Here is a 13,152-nt window from a genome sequence, read left to right as displayed (position 1 = left end):
ACTTGTGGCTCGAATCTTCATGGCCGTCCACGGGTGTCTTTGGCGGTCTTGGGGGTGGAGGCGGTCCCGGGGCAGGTGCGGCGGATGCACTCCTCTGGGACGTATCCGCATGAGCATATTTCCCAGCGTCCGGCAACGGCGGCGGTGCATTGAACCGCGGTCGAGGGGGTGTTGAATCTTGCGGAGGTGTGGGTTCTCGCGTAACGGCATCTGTTTTGGCCGATCTGCGTGGTGCGGGAGGGGGGCGGAGGCATGCCGCGACGAGAACTGGCCGAGGACATACTGTCTGGCGCTGGTGGCCGGCTGCTGCTTGGAGGTGGGGGCGGAGGAGGCGGTGCCCGTCCATGACCAGTGCTATGGCCGTTGACGGGCGGCGGAGGTGGGGGGAGGTGCAGGTGCAGACTTGGGCACCTCGCCACCTTGCTCCTGTAAAAAACCCACGATAAATTCCTGGTTTTCTTTGATGAATTCGTCGGTCAGTCCCTGCTCGGTCAGGAAATTACCAAAGTTCTCCCGCCAGAGGGGGATCGTAAGCCTCCAGCGTAGCAAACTCGGATGCTCCCTTGTGAACGCCGTTGGCACTAGTTGATGGTGACCTCGAATGTGTCGAGGCAGGGGCCGGAGGCGGAGGTGGAAGACCGCCGCCGTTTCTCGGCGACTCTGGAGGACTCGGGGCGGAGGAGTGCCTATGTCCTCCAAAGATGCCTCCGAAGAGGCCACCGTGCTTGGCAGGTTGCGCGTGGTTCGAGCCTCCGAAAGGGGTGTTCCTTGTAGCTTTGCTGGCATTCTTTTCTCGCTCGTCCATCTTCTTCTTGAACTGTTTCGCCTCCTTCTCGTCCACAAAGGACAAGCCGGCCAAGCACTCTTCAAGCTCGAAGGTGTGGAAAAAGGTTCGGTCTTGGTTGTACGACCAGATGTCAAATATTTCTTGATCCCATATTACCCCGCGAGCGGAGGGCTACGATAAGACAGGTCAGCTTGATTTTGTCACGTATACCGGGACAGCTCCGAAGTGACAACATACCGATATATCTACCAGTTTGAGCCAGTAGGTGTTTCCCACCAGGTCGTTGGCGAGCACGATAGCTCCTTGGAGACCGGTGTATGTCCATTTTGACCGGTTGGGGAATGCGACATAGAGCCTGGCGACGGCCACTGCCTGGATTTTATTTGTTTGCTTGGGAACGGTGCGCTTCACCGTTTCCTTGTCCTCGTCGCTTAGAATTGAAGGCATCGTCGAGGTCGAGGCGGTGTTGGTTTTCTGTGGTGAGTGAAGAAGGAAAAAGGCCCATTCGAGGTGCCTTCTTCACCCGTAGCACGGTCACTAGATTCGACAAACCCGTGGGAGCGGTGGTGTGCTGCTTATGAGGTAGGCATTTGTCGAAGGAAGCGCGGTGCAGTCGGGGGGTTGGAGTCTGAATGAGCAGCAAAATGTCGAGAACTGGCCTCGGATTTGTCGAGATATTGCGCACAATGAGGATGCGTGGGAGTGGTGGCGGCGCTTATTACTAGTAGCGGAATAGGCCGGTAACGATGGCGGCTATGCTGCGTTGCGGTTGCGTGGTGTTGGTCATGAATCGGCTCGAATCAAACGAGATCCAGACGGATTCGGTCAGACGCTGGAAGGATTGGTCGGTATTATTGGTCTTGTGCCTTCGCCTGTCAGTCTGCCCAGTCTGCCCAGGTGTGCTCTTGTGTGTCCAAGCCAGCCAAGAGCGGTGCTTTGCAGCGAGCGTTCTTTTGGAGAGAGGCCCCGACAGAAGTAGGGAAGTGTACGTACAGCAGGTCCCTCTATTTTGGTGGGGGGGGGGCTTCGTTTAATGGGTCCCGAAGCTATGGGTACACCACACATAACCGTCCATGAGGTTCCAGAGTATCCGTTCGACGCAGCCCGATGTGGACGATGATAGGCCCCCTTGGATGTATAAGTCGGCAAGTGTCTGGGCTGGGTGAGTCTATATGGAAGGGAAGCCGAGTATGTGTTCGATAGGCCGGCCGGTATTTGCTGTCGGTGGCAGCCGATGTCTGCCTGCTCTTGTCTGGTCGCTAATGAATGCAACGTGAGTTCGCTACCTAACCCGTCAGCCAGCGACGGTTTGAAGAAACTGCGTAGGACGACAGCAGGCTCAAAGTGCACGGAATGCCTAGGTTAGGTTGGTTAATGTACTACTAGAGCAGTTCCCCCACTGGATAATAGTGCTTGGCCGCCTGGGCCTTGGTGACTACAGTGGACACTTCAGACGTTTCCATGTTTGACTTGCACTTGGGCCTTTTGGCAAGGTTGCCTCAACGGGCAGTACGGAAATGACGAATCTGCATGGCTAAGGTTAATACAGCATATTTCGGATTCGGATTACGAAGCCCCTGTTTCTGTCTGGCGAGAGGGAACTCATCCCGAGCGAAGACTATTGAGAGATTGGCATTCTGACCCAACCACCTACCTATTAGTACAACATTAATGGGCATTTCTTCGAAGCCTGGTGCCTAAGAGATAAGTGCCTACCCTGACCTAAGGCGAGTAGGCAACGCTTCTTGCCAGGGCTGACGTACGCTCAGGCGAAAATACCTGCTGGCTTACACGTACTTACCACTCACTTTTCAATCTACGCATGCTGCCCAATGTCATGCTACTACGACTACTACTATTGTACACGCGCGCACGACTCCTGACGATAGGCAATCTCAAACGCACATGCCAGAAACTGGTAAATGGGGGGGGATTATGGTATCTCATTGTGCTATGTTCCGGCCCGTGTTCTCTGTTCAACAGATGGGCATCATTCTCGTAGCAATCATACACGATCGTCAATCTCCGCAATACTGGCCGAAGCCCCCTGACCCCTCCATCTAGCAATCAATCACGTAGATATGAGGAGGGGCTTATTTGTTCAGCTCCTTGGCCTTGGCCAGTCTCTCCTCCTTGGTCCCCTCCTGCTCCGGCATGGACTGAGGGATGGCAGGGCCGGGGTGGGCCGTGTGAGCCTGGGCCGCAATGCCGGTGTTCTTTGCATCCTGGGGCTTGGGGTCGATGGGCTGGATGTTGAAGTCCGACTTGCCAGCCTAAGGGGACGAGTCAGTTACATAACAATACTACATAATGTATGCACATTCCACGCTGGGCATTTTGGGGTTGGCGCTCACCTGAGGGGTGTTGTTGTCTTGGCCAGGCATGTTGATGGTTGTGGAGTTAGGTATGTATGTAGGTCTGTATTGATGTTTCTTTTTTTCTTTCTAGGATACTGTGATTGATAGATAGAAGATTAAAAAGGAAACTGGGTGCAGGAGGATGCAGGAGGCGCCCTTATTATATCGCACTTTGTTTGGTTCGACGGGCGGCCTTTGCTGTGTGCGTTGCTTGATGACGTATCTGGCCGCTGTGAAACCCGTGATTAGGCGGCGTCCTGGACTGGTTGACTGGCTGGTGGCGCGCGATCCGGCCGATGATTCGCACTCAACCCCAGATTTTCTGCAATCCGCTCGAATCGAATCTAGACCAGCGCAACCCAACCTACAGGCTACCGGGCAGAGGGCCTTGTTTCTTTACATGCATGCTTCACGTGTTTGCTGTTAGCCTTTCCGATTTGTCTAATCCGAGTTTGTCCGCCCGCAACCAGCCGTCCTGCTAAGCAGTGTGAGTATACGTGCGTCCAAGCCCTGCCGGCCGGTGCATTTCCACTGTTACGCGTGACTTGATCCCGGATGCACAGGAGAGGCGCCCCGCATGGCTGCCAATAGTCAACCTCAACCTGTGAAGCTCTCGCTGCCACTTGTACGCTGTCGCTTCCCATGCACCGATCCGGAACCCTCCGAGCTCTAACACATAGCAGGAGTACCAGCAACATCTCTTCCAGGAGCTCCGCGGCGAAGATGAGCTGGTTGTTCTCGCAAAGGGCCTCGGCCTTATGCGCCTGGTCACAAACCTCCTACACAGCTACGATGCTTCCGGGAACAACCTGATCATTGTCGTGGGCGCCGAAGACCGCGAGAATGCCTGGATCGGCGAGGCTCTGGCGGAGCAGGCCGCCATCAGCATGTCCCCTAAAGCCAGGGGTCTGACTATCGTGAACACCGACTTCACCAGTGTCGGGGCCAGAGAAAAGATGTATTCTACCGGCGGCATCTATAGCATCACCTCTCGTATTCTCGTGGTTGATCTCTTAACAACCTTGCTCAAGCCCGAGACAATCACTGGCCTCGTAGTTTTGCATGCAGACAAAGTGATTGCCACTTCACTCGAGGCGTTCATCCTGCGAATATACCGGCAGAAGAACAAGGTGGGTTTCTTGAAGGCTCTGTCGGACAACCCAGACCCTTTCACCTACGGCTTCTCCCCTCTCTCAACCATGATGAGGAATCTGTTCCTACGGAAAGCCTCGCTATGGCCCCGTTTCCACGTGACAGTGGCCGGGTCACTCGAGGGTAAGAAGAAGGCCGAAGTCATCGAACTAGAGGTGCCCATGACGGATGCTATGAGGGAGATACAAAATGCCATCATGGAGTGCGTCGAAGTCAGTATCCATGAACTCAAGAAGAGCAACACTGGTCTCGAGATGGACGACTGGAACCTAGACAGTGCACTGCTGAAGAACTTCGACACCATGGTACGCCGGCAGCTGGACCCGAACTGGCACAGAGTCAGCTGGAAGACGAAGCAAATCGTCAACGATCTTACAGTGCTCCGGGGTATGTTGACTTCGGTCCTAGCCTACGACGCGGTATCGTTGTTACAACATCTGGATACTATCCATGCGGCGCACTCGCCCCAACCAGGGTCAAACCGACAGAGTCAATCCCCCTGGATGTTTTTAGATGCTGCGCATACCATATTCAGTTCGGCCAAGCAAAGGGTGTACGCCAGTAATATCAAGGCAACCGAAAACACGCCGATCGATACTTTGCGTCCTGTCTTGGAAGAACAGCCCAAATGGGCCCTGCTGGCCGAGATCTTAGAAGAGATAGATCGCGACTTGTATTTCGAACCTCCTATGAAGGATGATTCCAATGGCACCATTCTGATAATGTGCCAAGACACGACAACCTGCCGGCAGCTCCGCGAATACCTGCAAACTATGCATGTCAAACTAAAGGCCGATGACCCCACCGCAAAGAAAGACAAGGATGAAGAGAACAAACCTTCAGCTGCTTTCATGATGAGAAGGAAGTTACGAGATTATCTAAAATGGAAAAGGGAGTTTGCCCAGGTCAGCCACAAGCTCTTCGCCGAGAACCAGAAGGCCCTTGAGGGTGCTGCAGATCCACGACTAGCCCAAAGCAAAGGTAGGCCTCCGGCCAACAAACGGAGGAGGCAAAGGGGAGGGGGTGGCGTTGGATCAGTGGCCTCTGGGCGGGCTGAGAATGGGAGCCTCGTGCAATATATCGAAAAGCCGTCGGAGGTGGCAGACCTGATGGCGGAAGTCGAAATCACCGAAGAGGAAGCGAAACAGAAAGCCGAAATTATTGCTGATCCTTTGGACGACATGGAAGATTACTTTGAGCTCTACGAGATGCAGGATCTGGTTGTGATCCATGCATACGAGGGAGACCAAGACGAGCACATCTTGGAAGAGGTGAAGCCGCGGTACATCATCATGTATGAGCCCGACGCATCCTTTATCCGGCGTGTTGAAGTGTACAGATCGTCGCATAACGACAGAAACGTCCGGGTATATTTCATGTTTTATGGAGGATCGGTAGAGGAGCAGCGGTACCTGGCGACGGTCCGGCGAGAGAAGGATGCGTTCACGAAACTGATCAAAGAACGGGCCAGTATGGCGGTGGTCATGACTACGGACTCCCATGGCGCCGAGGACCCGCAAGAGGCTTTTCTCCGTACTGTCAACACACGTATCGCCGGAGGTGGGCGCCTCGCCGCGACTGCGCAGCCTCCTCGCGTGGTGGTTGACGTACGCGAGTTCAGATCTTCCTTGCCTTCCCTACTGCACGGGCGCAGCATCGTCATCGTACCGTGCATGCTGACGGTGGCGGACTACGTCCTGTCGCCCACCATCTGTGTCGAGCGCAAGTCGATCAGCGATCTCATCAGCTCCTTCAAGGACGGCCGCCTCTTCAACCAGTGCGAGACCATGTTCCAGCACTACCAAAAGCCGATGCTGCTCATCGAGTTCGACCAGAACAAGTCGTTCACGCTGGCGCCGTTCGCGGACCTGTCCGGCAACCTGTCTTCGGTGAACCCGGCCAACGGGCCCTCGGACCTGCAGTCCAAGATCGTCATGCTGACGCTCGCGTTCCCGCGCCTGCGCATCATCTGGAGCAGCAGCCCCTACGAGACGGCCGAGATCTTCGTGGGGCTCAAGACCCAAGAAGACGAGCCCGACCCCGTCGCCGCCGTCCAGGCCGGGCTCGACAAGAACGCCACGGCCGAGGAGCAGGCCTTCAACCTCGAGCCCCAGGAGATGCTGACCGCGGTCCCCGGCATCACGCCCAAGAACGTCAAGCACCTGGTGCTCGGCTGCGAGAACGTCCGCGAGGTGGCCAACATGTCGGAGATGGACTTGGAGCCCATGATTGGGAGGGAGGCTGGGCGGCAGGTGGAGCGGTTCTTTTCTAGGAATCTGGTAGATCTAGATTAAACAAAGGTGTGATGCCAGCTAGAAATTATCTTGACATTATCTATCTATGCGTGAGATGATAGCCTCATTGGTTCGAATCTTCCTTGGCCTGTCAACCGTATTTATCATACGCATAGCAGGACTTGAGAACATTCACACTCAGCGAAACAATTTGTTACTGTAGATTTGTCAAGTATCACATAAAAAGTTTTCCAAAGTCAAGGTGAAAATATCGTAATGAATCATGCTTTCATTTCATGCTATCGTAACCATTACAACGAAACGTTCGGTTGGGGTATCGTAAGGGTATTATCGCCAACGCTCTCTCTCTCTCTCTCTCCAAAAAATTCCACCACAAAAGCAGGAGATTCCCAATCAACGATTAGTTCGATCCTGTCCTGTGTTGCTTCTCTCCCGTCCGTCTGTCGATCGTCAAACCAGATCAGATCTGGTGCTCATCATTCGTCTCCGCTTCTCTTCCTCCTCCACAGACAAACGAGTCTTTTGTTTTAGACTCGACTTGTCGTGGTGGCGTGGCTGCGTCGGCCCCGCTTGCGCTTGCCGCCGCAGTAGCCGCAGGTCAGGAAAGAGATGAGGATGTCCAGGAAGGAGACGATGCCGTGGATGATGGCGGTCAGGATGGAGCCGATTCCGTTCACAATGGCCATCAGCACGGAGCCGATGGTCTGGAACATGCTCTTGATCTAAAAGTCGGAGATGATATATTAGTTTCGAGGATCCTTTATTTAAAGTGTCCTAGGGCTGATGGGTCGAGCCGTGACTAGGTTTGGTGGTAGTTTGAACTTACACAAGATACGACGGCACCCATTTTTGCGGTTGTGTTTGGATGATTGATGTGGTGGTTTGTTTAGGCGAAGTTGTTTGGGTTGAGGTTCAGGTAAGAGGTCGAAGATGTTGTGGTTTGGTTGTTGGTTTGTTGTGAATGGCCAAGTAACAAAGAGGGTTCGAAGGGGGTTTGGATACCATCACTTATATACAGGTTCGCGAAGGTCAGTCACACAGCGAAGCATGTAACAAATGCGCCCGCCCCAGGCTAGCGGTATCGCCTACCCCTACCAACATGAAGTGGCGGACCAGGGAACTGCAGGCTATGACATCTTCTGCCTACTGGCTGTCGACCAACAAAGCACACTCGAGCTAGCCGAAGAACTGGGTGCAAAGAGAAGGAAATGAACGATGACCGAATGCAGCTGATCTACCCGCAATCCACATCTTTCGATGTCATAGAGGCACAAGGCAGCGAGACCCCTACATCTCGCCGAGCGGAAAACGGCTTTTTCGTGGCCCTCACTAGCTCTGTCTCGAATTTTCTATTGGCCCGGGGGTGACACTGATAGGACGAGGGGGAAGAGGAGGAACGAACGAACGACATGGGGTACCTCTGGCCTGCCCACCCTGAATTGCATGAGTTTCTGACAAAAGCCCATGGGGCCTTGCAGCCTCTGCTGCGACTGTGACGCAGAGGCAGACGGGATCGACAGCGAGCTGGTGGGTGGTAGAATCTGCAGCGACAAGAGACCGAGACGGTGACGTCACGAGAGGATACCAAATCGTCGATGGCTGGCATCGAGCAAAAAGTCTAGACTCGCTGTCGTGATACGGGACAGAGACAACAGGGGTGCTGTGCTGTTCACTCTCCTTACTGGCTGCAAAGGGCTGGAGAGGATCCGTATCCCTTCCTTAACCGCAATGGAGCGAGATGAACATGAGGCTCCTCGTGGGTAGCTTTCCCTGCCAGCCCTGTACGCAACGCAAGCACGCGCTGGCACGTACTTGTATGTACATAATGCTGCTGTGGCGCTCCATGGGCTGTCAGGCTTAGGCTCTGTTAGGTAAGTACACGCTAAGCTAGGCGCCGCCTTAAGCTGTTTGCGGACAGAAAAACCATGCAACATGCAATTAATTTCCTGAGAAAGAGCCGGAAGCGAAGGCATTTCTGTTTTGACGCTACCCAACCATCCCTACCTACCCGGCTGCCCGGCCATTCCATTTCCAAATTGGACAAAGCTGCTTGTGGTGGTTGTGTGTGTGTGTGTGTGCTACTAAAGTAAGCGGTAGCGCGGTGCAAAAGCTCCGAGCGGTTCAGATCTGGCCCCAAAACCGGTTGTTGAGATTTGGACTGCAGCGTGGACGTGGATGACGTATGCGGGGCGCTGGGAAAGAACGACAGCAGCTTCGTGTAAGTCATCCTGCAGGCCCCATGATGCGAATGCCCGTATCTTCTGCAACACATGAGTAGAAGATCAGTGAATGAGCTCCGTAAGGAGAACTCCGCAACCCCCTCGGCGACAGAAATAGACAATACACGCAAATGGATGGATGATGTATGTGTGTTGTCAGCTACCTGCCTTATGCAGCGTTAAGTGTTAAAACCGGCTGGCGTGGTCGGGACTGAGAGGTGGGAAAACGACAGGGGGGTTGGTTGGGAGCTATTTCGTCTTCGGGCCCTGCCTGTTTGCTAAACTCTGGGTTGGATCATCCATCGCATCGATTCGATAGATGGGAAACCAACCAGCCATACCAGCGACCAGATATGGCTGTTCCTGCCTGCCACTTCTGGTTGACCTGCTGCTGCTCCTGGCGCAGGAGCAGGAGCAGGCCCCGGTGGTGGAATTGTCCAATTATGCGCTCGAGAGGCAGCAAAAGTAAAAGCCACTCGCAGTCCTTGTTTCGACCCCTTGTTCCTGACGTGTACAGCTGCGCTGCCACAGCAAGGGGGTTGGAAACACCATTATAACCAAGTACCGTACCCTGGCTATCGTGAGACTGTTTCTCTTTCCTCTTTTTATGCTCGCTATGTGTGACCAAAATGGACCAAATAATTCTAATGCAGAGACCTGACGGACTGCTATCCGCCATGCACACGCCACATGAACACATAGCAACAGCAACCCGTTGACCACGGTTACCAGTCAATATCTCTTTCATCGCCCACCCCGAAGCCTGACGACAGTCACCAATCAAACCGCCAAGCATGTACCCGAAAACTTGGAGAGGGGGGAAACAAAAAACGACTCGACTCCAAGCCCTCCCCTCCTGAACCCAATGATGATTTCACCCCGGCATCTACACACCCGCCGAGAGATGCTCGAGACAACATGACTCCTGCGACGGACAACCGATTCTCGAAGTGACTCTCCTCCCGTTGTGCGTCGAACTGCCACTTGCTTTCCGTTGCGCCGGCCCTGAGCCCGCGGCAGCAGGGAGTGTTTGTCCGAGCCCGTCTCCGGTCTGGTTGCTAGATCCACACTTACTCTGGATCTCCCGGATAGGAGTCGCGCGCTTGTTGACCGCTCCCCAGTAGCCCGGACCGACCGGCGTATTCTGTGCGAATCAGTGGATCTTGTGTTTTTGACCCCTCGGAGGTAGGTCTGTCCTACGATTGAAATGGGTTTTCCCTCCAAGATGCTGTCGTGTCGCGCTGAGCTGAGTTCTAGGAAGGACGTGCATGAGCTCAGGGGAATTGTATGGGAGGAAGAGAGGAGAAAGGGGAGACAGTCGTGGACCGATGACATTCGACCGTATTTCTTGCTGGGGATGGGCGACGAGGTGGTAACGAGGCTTGGGGCTCCTTTCTTTCACGAGGAGCTCAAGTACAACGCCTCTATATCATGGGCTATTCAAAGGGAAATGGATACATGGCGGAGGCATGGGTACGCTCACACTTTCGCCGCGATATCTCCCATCCACACATATCGGCAATGTTACGCGCTACCGCAAACGATAGCCCGAAGGGTAAAGCCCAGTTTATCGGACGGGAAGAAAACAAGACCAATGCAGGAATAGTCGTCGAGTATATTCCATGGACGATTTTCAGTGGGCCGCCGGGGTCCCTGCCCAATATACATGACTGACACTAAACATGTCTCTGTGCCCTTTGGGATGTCAACACGAAGCTGTCATCCCGATAAAAAAAGGGGACGGGGGCTTTCAAACACATACCTACTTATTCACTCCTTTTACAACTTTTCCTTGGAGTCATTCCCTATTGGGGTCGGGGTCTGAAGACATCGGGTTACGGTTAGTTGATAAGCATATAGTTTTATCATGCTGGACTCTGCATATATATAAATATATAGCCCCTGAAATCGCAACACTATTTGCAAAGCGCCTCTCTGGAGTCTTTCTGCTCGTGTGGATTATCGTTCCCATTGACAATCTTCATCCCACCAGCCGAAAAGAGACATGTTTATGTCACAAGGTGAGCAATGAGGTCCTCTGGCGGCCTGTAGCTGTACGTGTGGGACACGTTACGGTAATGGCTTCTCTAGTTGAGTCACGGCAATAAGAGACTGGACAGTCAATTAGTTGAGATCGTGAAAGTAGTACATGTCGCCAGTGTTAGGCTGGCCCTCAAAAGACCGCATCTTTCTGCAGTTTAATTCCCGATCTGTTATCATTGAATGGGCAATTAATGATCCATAAGCCAGAAATGCCAACACAACCCTGATTTCCAGTAGAATATATATATATATGAAAGTGACACTCGCATATCTGGTAAACCGCTTTCAACTTGGAGAAGCAGTGGCGGCTAAAACACATTAGGTGCTTACCCAAGGCCCCTTGAGAAGAATTATGAATACCAGGTAGATAGATATACAACAATACAGGGGACAGTCAGACTGTACGATGTCCCTCCGTCAGGACCGAGGATAGACCAGAGTCCACCTCACATGGGAATCTTTCCGCATCGTTTTATTATTGACTCAGAAGTTGATGTCAGTTCGCTCATGCTCGCGCACACGCACACATGCGTCAAACATGTATGGTCCAGGATGGCAGCGGCAAAGGTAGGTGAGACCTGACCGGCTGGGAGGGTCAGATGGTGTTCCCAACGTCAACGCCTGCCGAGCAGTTTGGTCTTGTAAGAGTATCTAAGGTATCTCGGCAGCTGAACAGCTTCGCGCCGGTTCCGTCAATGGGTGAATGTACTTACAAAGTATCAAGAAACTGCGTCCTGCAAGGGGATGATCGCCAGCAGGGTCATATTAGGGTTCGGGAGGGTCCCGTCGACAATAGCGACACTAGTAGAGGAGTACTTGCATGAAGGTCTGTCTGGATCAAGAGCAAGCGACGAGGCCAGCCGGCGAAAAAAAAAGCAGCTCCTGCATCCCCTGGAAGGGAATGAACGTGGTCTACTTACCATCCATGTCATACCATAATCACCACTTACTCTTTCCAGACGGCTGTGCATCTGGCATCTTTGGATTAACAACGATAGTGCGTTACATCGTATATCATACATCCAGAAAATTGCACCAGGGCCGGCCACAGGAGTCCAGGACCGCAGTCATATGAGGCTTGTTGTTCTAGCTTTGGACAATTATAACGGCCAGCCACTTGAAGCTGCGACTTCCTACCTACCTAACCTACGCTAAAACAAGAGAGAACTCCACCACATGCCTCGGTGGCTCCTTCTCAAACTGCCCCAGGATTGATAACAGTTGAAGGTTGCATGTACCTAAAGTACTTTAGGCACTCGGTACATAATTTCCATATGAAGGATCGCTCGGGGCACATTTGGGGTCTTGATTGTCCGAACTCAAGTCTTATCACCGCCAGGCAAACGAAGGTTCCTTTCTTTTACATCCCGATTCTCTCGGCCGGCCTGAAATGACAATGCTTTGTTTGCTGTGGCGCAATGTCCATTAACCGCTGATGGAGCCTGTGCCTACGGGGAACTACGGCAACGGGAGGTTTGTTGTCTTTTTTTTTTCTTCTTTTTTTGCTTCTTTTCTGCTTCTTCTCCCCCTTCCCTCCTTGGCGCAAGAAGCAGCAGGCACTCGAGGCAAAAAGAAAGTTGCTGAAGGAACCCATGACAGGTTTGCTACATCACTGAAATGCTTGTCTCACAGCGGCATTTCCCAAAATGTGTCGGGCTCCCTCGTGCAATTCCGCCGTGGGATGCAACGAGCTGCAGAAGATTTGACTGATGGCTGGACTGGTTGGACTGGCTGGTTGGCGGTTTCCAGTTACGCCATGCCGCCCCGTCGTTACCGCTACGGACTCACGTGGCGCTAGTTTCTGCACCCGAGTGATCCTCATCTCCGCCAACACGACCGGGCTTGAATCTTGTCGATAGTAGCCTCGGTATCAGGGCTCCCCGGCCTAACTGCTATACCCAATTCGGATCCGGGGACACATTGTCCTGCCATTGGTGGACGGCACTACTGCGTCACGTCCCAATCCGTGGGTGGACTAATGCCGTCGTCTTGGGATCTGGTTTATCGTATTTTCTGGTCCCTGTGTTTGCTCTCTCAGTGCGTATGTATTGCTTCTCTGCCGCCAGGCAACGTGGCGTGCCAGCGAGCCGCCCCCGGGACTTGTCCTTCACGGGACAGGCATGGCCTTCAAGAAGCCTTGGGTCGTCCCATCCGTTTCCTTGCACTTCTCGAAAACCGTCCCATCTTGTCTTTTGACTGTCGTCGGTTGCGTCTCGGTCCGCCATGTGCATGCGGAGTTGGTCTTTGAGTTCTCCAAACCTCCAACAGGCATGATCGCATCACGTCGCTCACCAAAACGTCATCTTTCCTAATAAGGTTCAGAGCCCAGGCTATGATCG

General features: G+C 53.3%; 4 protein-coding genes across 4 annotated transcripts; 1 reads left to right on the top strand and 3 right to left on the bottom strand.

The window, feature by feature from the left end:
- Positions 1–17: 17 nt before the first annotated feature.
- On the bottom strand, positions 18–1,234 carry PG986_008052 (WH1-domain-containing protein; the record flags this gene model as incomplete). The annotated part of the gene is made up of 3 exons (XM_066844274.1): positions 18–426; positions 504–958; positions 1,025–1,234. The coding sequence occupies 3 exons, from the start codon at positions 1,232–1,234 to the stop codon at positions 18–20; spliced, it is 1,074 nt and encodes a 357-aa protein (XP_066700386.1).
- Positions 1,235–2,880: 1,646 nt separating this feature from the next.
- PG986_008051 (uncharacterized protein) lies at positions 2,881–3,171 on the bottom strand (the record flags this gene model as incomplete). Its single annotated transcript, XM_066844273.1, has 2 exons — positions 2,881–3,060; positions 3,142–3,171. The coding sequence occupies 2 exons, from the start codon at positions 3,169–3,171 to the stop codon at positions 2,881–2,883; spliced, it is 210 nt and encodes a 69-aa protein (XP_066700385.1).
- A 550-nt stretch (positions 3,172–3,721) lies between these two features.
- PG986_008050 (DNA excision repair protein ERCC-4) lies at positions 3,722–6,590 on the top strand (the record flags this gene model as incomplete). The annotated part of the gene is made up of 2 exons (XM_066844272.1): positions 3,722–3,769; positions 3,828–6,590. 2 exons carry the CDS (start codon positions 3,722–3,724, stop codon positions 6,588–6,590), a joined length of 2,811 nt encoding a protein of 936 aa, XP_066700384.1.
- Positions 6,591–7,078: 488 nt separating this feature from the next.
- On the bottom strand, positions 7,079–7,398 carry PG986_008049 (uncharacterized protein; the record flags this gene model as incomplete). The annotated part of the gene is made up of 2 exons (XM_066844271.1): positions 7,079–7,273; positions 7,378–7,398. 2 exons carry the CDS (start codon positions 7,396–7,398, stop codon positions 7,079–7,081), a joined length of 216 nt encoding a protein of 71 aa, XP_066700383.1.
- Positions 7,399–13,152: the final 5,754 nt, after the last annotated feature.

This window comes from Apiospora aurea (genome assembly GCF_038362705.1).
Source record: "Apiospora aurea strain CBS 24483 chromosome Unknown utg000005l_segment0_segment0, whole genome shotgun sequence".
Classification (NCBI taxonomy): Eukaryota; Fungi; Ascomycota; class Sordariomycetes; order Amphisphaeriales; family Apiosporaceae; genus Apiospora; species Apiospora aurea.
The sequence above is the reverse complement of the archived record's forward strand: the minus strand, read 5'-3'. Positions and strand labels throughout refer to the sequence as shown.